The sequence below is a fragment of the Trifolium pratense genome, linkage group LG2 (assembly GCF_020283565.1).
Source record: "Trifolium pratense cultivar HEN17-A07 linkage group LG2, ARS_RC_1.1, whole genome shotgun sequence".
In the NCBI taxonomy this organism is placed as follows: Eukaryota; Viridiplantae; Streptophyta; class Magnoliopsida; order Fabales; family Fabaceae; genus Trifolium; species Trifolium pratense.
The window spans coordinates 4,096,001-4,102,666 of record NC_060060.1 but is presented as its reverse complement, the minus strand read 5'-3'; the positions used below and the strand labels follow the sequence as shown (position 1 = coordinate 4,102,666).

The 6,666-nt window shown below is 30.0% G+C and overlaps 1 protein-coding gene across 2 annotated transcripts; it reads left to right on the top strand.

The window, feature by feature from the left end:
• Positions 1-435: 435 nt before the first annotated feature.
• LOC123908880 (mini zinc finger protein 2-like) lies at positions 436-1,243 on the top strand. 2 transcript variants are annotated; one of them, XM_045959610.1, is made up of 2 exons: positions 436-506; positions 641-1,243. In XM_045959610.1, exon 2 carries the CDS (start codon positions 690-692, stop codon positions 945-947), a length of 258 nt encoding a protein of 85 aa, XP_045815566.1. In that variant the 5' UTR covers positions 436-506; positions 641-689; the 3' UTR covers positions 948-1,243. The 2 variants fall into 2 exon arrangements, with proteins under 2 accessions (XP_045815566.1, XP_045815565.1); XM_045959609.1 differs by having other exon boundaries at positions 469-522.
• The last annotated feature ends 5,423 nt before the right edge of the window (positions 1,244-6,666 follow it).

Below are 6,666 nucleotides of genomic sequence, written 5' to 3'. Positions count from 1 at the left end.
CATCCCCTGAACCAGATTAAACTGGTGGTGAAAGCAAAAAAAGGTACAGTAAAATATCTTTAATTGTACTTTATTTTCTTAAAAGAACTAAAATTTTGGAATAAAAATTAAAAAAAAATAAAAAACCAATATTATAGATGGAAGAGGGAGTATGGTTAATATTTTTATGTGGCAAAGTATAATTTATTCATTTATTTACATATTTCAAAATATTTCTTTTGTTAAAAGAAATACCATATAGCAGCCGGTACTAGAACAAAATGTATGACAGACAGTCGATATAATATTTTTTCCAAAATTAATAATTCTAAGTGTAGAAAAACCACCATTAATTAATTAAATATTACATGATTATCGATATAATATACAGTAAAAATATAAATAAAGTGATTATGAGCTGGCTCCACTTATTTCTCAAAAATTTAATATTAATTGAGGTGATCAAGTTACCATATATAAAGACACATTCTCACATTTTTAGGGTTAGGGCTCAGCATACCAACAGAGTAACCCCTCCTCCTTGTCTCTCTCTCTCTCCCTCTCTCTTCTTTCTCTATCTCCCTACTTAATTTCTTTTTATGCAAGTTTATGATTAACTAATTAACCAAAACTTTAAGGAAAATGATCATAATCTTTGCAGGGTTTTGAAGGAAGAAAGAATAAAGAAAGAAACAAGAAATAGCAAGAAAATGAGGAAGAGACAAGTAGTTGTGAGAAGAACAGAAGATTCATCACAAAGAAGTGTGGTGAAATATGGAGAGTGTCAGAAGAATCATGCAGCTAATGTTGGAGGTTATGCTGTTGATGGTTGTAGAGAGTTTATGGCAAGTAGTGAAGAAGGTACAAATGGTGCTCTCACTTGTGCTGCTTGTGGTTGTCACAGAAACTTTCACAAAAGAGAGTTAGTTGAAACTGAAACTGTTTCTGAGTGTTCAAATGGTACTTGAAACTCAAAAACATGTTATATATATATGATGATGATATTTTCTTGTAATATATTGTGTATTTGTGTCTACTTTGGTTTTGTTTTGCTTGTGTTATATATATAAGACTTTATTGGTATTTTAGTATATATTTTATATACTAAAATTATATTTCTAGAGTGAAAATATATATATTTATATATATGGTTTTGAAGGTTCATGTGTGTAAAGGGTAAAAGGGTATAAATGGAAAAGTAATTTAGGAGCTGTTTTTCTTTTTGTGAAGAGAAGAGAAATGCAAAGTTTGAGTTGAGATTTTATTCTATTTTTATTTTAGTTAGGTACTCTTCTTCTTCTTCTTCTTCTTCTTTTTCTTTTGTTGTTTTCTTTTTTTTGTTTTTATTTTTTTCTATGTTTCTTATTTTTCTTATTTTTTTATAATTAGCTTGTGTAATTTGTGATAAGCATTTGTTTAATGGCTTTGTACTTGATGAAGCTGTTTTTTCAGTTTGAGAAATGATGAGAAAGTTGTTTTTTTGGTTTTTGATTGGTTGACTATGGAATTTTCTTTAATTTCTGTTTGTTTTTTGTTGGATGCTGATTTTGATTCCATTCAACAAGATCATATGATATCATATCCTTTGTTTGATGCTTCCACAATATACCAAACTCCACTTGCCTTTATCTTTTTTCTTAAATTTTTTAAATTTTTTTTTGGTCTTAGATTCAATAATTTTTCTCCATGGTGAAAATTACTATATCATTGCATGCTACCAAGCTATAATATCTCTTTATATTGTAACTTTGTGTCTTGTTTAACAAATTTGTAATAGTAGCAATTATAGAAGTTTTCTACTTATATAAGTTTTCCCTTATAAGCTAAATGAATGGATTAATGCTACTAACCACACAAATTTTCATCACTTTATCTCTTAATATGTATCAATACATAAACTGAATTTGGTAAGTTCTATACTACCATGATCATTAACACTTCAATCCACTAGTTGATGTTTGTTTGAGATCACAATTAGGTCCACATGTCTAATCATGTTGGTTGTTGAAATAAAGAAGTTTCATTAAGCTTCATACATATTAAAAAAGTTGTTTTAAGCTAGTTCAAACTCAATAGATGGAAATAAAAGGTTGATAAGAAAGCATTAAATAATATACTTATTTGCCAATGCAATTGATTACTAAAATTAACCAAAAGTAAAAGCAACACAAAAACACTAACCTAGAAGCTACCTAACCTAATTATGTGTACACACACACCATGGTGTTGCATATGATTTAATTAAACCCTAATTGGATTTAAAGTAGTTTTTTTTTTAATAGGAGATGTTGGTGAGTTTGAACTCTAGAGCTTCTGGTTAGTACTTCTACGAGTGTCCTTCAGTTCATCAGCCGAATTGTCTGTTTGGAAACAAAGCATGATAATCCGTATTATGTTTATATGATACTTTTATTTTTATTTTATTTATAATATAATAGAAGTGTATGTACATAGTAGAAAACAAAAATGATAATGGTGAGATTAGAATTGAAGGGTACATAACATAACCATACCTTTTGCATATGGTGAGAGACAAATTCATGTAGCAATGACATTGAAAGGAAGAAACAAACAGAAGTCATTTTAGTTATTCAAGTAAATGTGGATGCTAACATGTACATAGAATGTGCAATGATGTAAAACACTTATGGTGTTGCTTCTCTATAGCTAGCTTTCATAAAAAGGAGATAGCAAAGTACCACTTTATATGTATGTATAGATATTTTTCATGTGAGGTGCTTGAATCAAAAGTAGATAAGTTAGGCATTTGAGCATGGAAGGAAACAAAGTTTTAGGTATATGTTAACACAGAATCAGGTATATGTCTATTCCAAAGTTACATTTTTGAAATATATAGGTAAAAGTTGTCTTTTGCAACATTTTAATTTTTTTTGCCTAAAGAATGAACTTTGCTAGCTATATATTTTGCTGAAATGTTGTCATTAAGCTGTTTAGCAGAAGGTATTTTCATTCTTACACATGCTTGATTGTACTATACTTCTAATTTTCATATAGAACCATTTAAATTGTATGTGTTACATCTGATCATGTTGTGACAAATAGCAAAAAGGAATCTTTTTCTATGTCATGCACATTCTAATGTTTAAATTATGTACTCCATTGATCAATTTAATTTTTTTGTTGCTTACAATAACATGGATATATAAAGTAATTTAATTTCAAATTATATATAATATATATAAAGTAATTTTATTTCAAAATTTATGTATTCTTTCCTAACGTGCAGATGCAGTTAGAACTCTGAACCATCCCATCCGATAAACCGTTGCGATTGTTTTACTGTGATGAGTTATTTAGACCGTTTGATCTCAAATAAACAACCTAAATTTATTACTGGGTAAATATTGGACTGCAGGCAATCCTGGTTGTCCTTTTACATCTTTAAATTTCTACAGCTATTTCAACTTTTCCAATGAAGAGCAATATAAACAAAATAGAAAAACAAAAAGAAATGTTGAAACTAATGAGAGTGAAAAGGAGAAAACTAAAAAAAATAGTATTGTCTTATTTCAATATGTAAGGATAAATCTATTGGCCAATGAAGTGAACATATTTAACCGCAAGCTACAAATGGACTTTTGGTGAAAAAAGTGGGTCCAAGTAGACTTTCTCTTGAGAGTGTTCAAGAACAGAACTTTCACTCTCAAGCCTATTTGAAAGGTTTGGTTGAAGATGTTTTTAGATTGATGATGGTCTTATAGGTATTTGAAAAGAAGTCAAAACATTTTCTTTTAGTTATGTAGTTTAAGTGGCTGTTAGCATGGATTTTAAATGTATTAGGTTCGATCAAGAAAAGAAAAGACTAAAGCGTCGAAGTTAAAGGATAACACTTAGTTAAATTTCGGGTTATAAGTTACAATATTCGACAGAATTTATGGACTAGGAAGATTTTCAAGATTGAAAGACTTGATCCGTTCAACAGATTTCAAAATATTTGCCAAACGATAAGATATATCATTGAAAGATACGTGTGTATGTGAGACACGTAAGAGCATACACATCCATCAAACCCACTTGGGTTCTTTAAATGAGACCCACTTAATATTTTATATTACTTTACACTTTTCAATTATTTAAAAAACTCAACTACATTTTCTAAATATCCATACAACCCATCAAACACTCTAAAATGGGTCCCATCAAACCCCACATTATACACTATTTATATGTACAAATCTGATTCTATATAATAAATAATAGTATTTATATACCATGTAAAAGATGAAGAACGTTCATGGACAAAGGAACGGTAGTAACTTAAAGAACGCAAGTCCTCCTCAAATATCCAACAAACTCTGACACATTGCTATCGGGCATTGTGAGAAAACGGTGGAAAAACACCGATATTGTTGCTCTAACAAGACATGCGTCGAAGATTCCATTTGTCGTTGTTATTAACTGTTATTCCTATTTTTGCTATAAATAGTAGTTTTGTATAGGAATTTAGGGGTGACAAATTATACATACAAACCTTAACAAAACTCGAAATATCTATGTCAGAGCGAGAAAAAATGCTTACAAGGCAAATGTATGATTTATGTACACCATTTTACTTCGAATGCAATTATTTTAGTCGAATGTCTTCACTTTTAAACTCCTTTTGATTCACTTTGGCACATTTATTTTAAAGTTTCCTTCTAATCAAACACATTCACTTTTCAAACGTTCTCTTAATTTCTAAGTTTATTTTGACTCCGTCGAATCAGTCAAATTAAACTTCATTTCTACATTCAAATTCATAAGCATTGATGAACATCAAAACTTTTTAGAAAATATTGAACAAATATGTTTTGGAATTTATCGGTTGATCCTACAAATAATTAATTTAAAACTAGCGTATGTTTACCAAAAATACAAGTAAACAATGACTAGATAATTTCATCATTAATTAAGGTGAATAAGTGGAGAATTTAAAGTTAAAATTGTGACTAACCTATTTCTCTTACTCTATTAATTTTGTTTTCTTTAGAAGAAACTTGAGTTGAGGAGATGATCTTCAATAATAATGGTAACAAAATCTTTTAAACAAATTTGCTCTTCATCTTTTAAACTCTCACAATTTATTTTATCTCCTTTCTCTAAAGTCTTTAAACTAGGTAAAAGGAACCAACGAAATAAAAGTGCCTCCTTCCTTCCTTATCTAAGATAGCATTGTCATCTACCTCTGTAGGAATACAATTGTAAAATAAGAAAGTGGATCATCTCCATTTTAATTTATGTATTTTGCATACGACACACAAAATTTAGGGGGATCCATTTTATTTTTTACGTAATGTGTGTATGTAATAATCTAATATTCAAATAATTTTTTTAAAAAAAAAAATATACTTTCGCAGCGTAGAAAAAAATTATAAGGTATCAACTGCCATACATCACGAAATAATTAATTTCTAGATGAATAGATAGTAACACGTGCAAGGAATGATAATTATGAATGAATAATGATTGTTGTGCATAAAAAAACATGAGAAATGCAACAACGAGAGCTTTGTAAGAAATCTTTCCAACCAAATGATTTCATACTTTGATCAATGAAAAGAAAAAATGATTTCCAACAAAATTATATTCGGTTATATTCGTAAGATTTCCAACAACCCCGTCTGTTACTGATTTGCAATCCAATTCGATGGTTATTCCTCGGACACTCAACTCCATGAGCCACAATACAATTTTGCATCATTCCTTTTGACGTTAATTGCATTTGTAATTCCTCAAAGCATGCAGTACAAAACTCAATGTAAGTTTTGTCACACAACATCAAATATATTCTTTTGTATCTTGTGATGCAGGTTTTTCCATCTTGTTACTTCAACATCGAATATGGTGCGAGAACTATGTGGTAGGAAGAAAAAAAAAATCACATATGTTTGATAAGATAAAAATTCCAGTTAATTTTTTTTATTAAAATTATTTGGGCATGTGGGCTGCCCGTGGTCCATTGGAGCTAGCTCATATTTTAAACGGGCTTTATCGAGACTGGCTAAAAAGCCCGGAAATAATTTGGGCTAGAATTTTTAACGCCCAAGCCTGGAAAAAAAATTGGCCTATACCGGCCGGCCCATTGCGGCTAGCCCATATTTTGACAGCTCTAGGGGGAAAGAGTTTGCTTTCTAGATAACAAACTGCAGTGAGTTCACATGTTAGATAGCAAACTGCAAACTGAGTTCGCTTTCTATGATACAAACCTTGTAAAAATATAAATAAAAATTGTCCTCTCACCCTTTTCTCATCTCCCATGAAATAACTTTAAAAGAAACACAATTCACAAGTTAAAGTGTGAACCATTCATTCGCCTAATTTTTTATTTTCTGTCAAACTTATCAACTCTTGTAGCCTTGATACATGTCTATTGCAAGTATAAATGTAAACTTGGTCATATGACATAAAGTAACAATTCGGGATAGCTATATTTACGGTGTGTGTGTGTGTGTGTGTGTGTGTGTGTGTGTGATTGTCCGATAATGTCAAAATCGCTCCAGTGGCAAATTAAAATATGATATAAAATAATGGCCAAATTTTTATAAGGTACACTAGTTAAAGTGTAAAAGTGTAAGTTGAGTTCGCATTCTAAATAGTGAAACCAGAACTGTTTGCACTCTACATAGCGAGTGACTATATTTTATATTCAAATGCGACGTTTGCGCCCCCCCATGAATGAAAAAATCG

What these genes read in the sequence shown, in the direction of transcription:
- LOC123908880 (XM_045959610.1), top strand. Translation starts at nt 690, where the DNA reads ATGAGGAAGAGACAAGTAGTTGTGAGAAGAACAGAAGATTCATCACAA.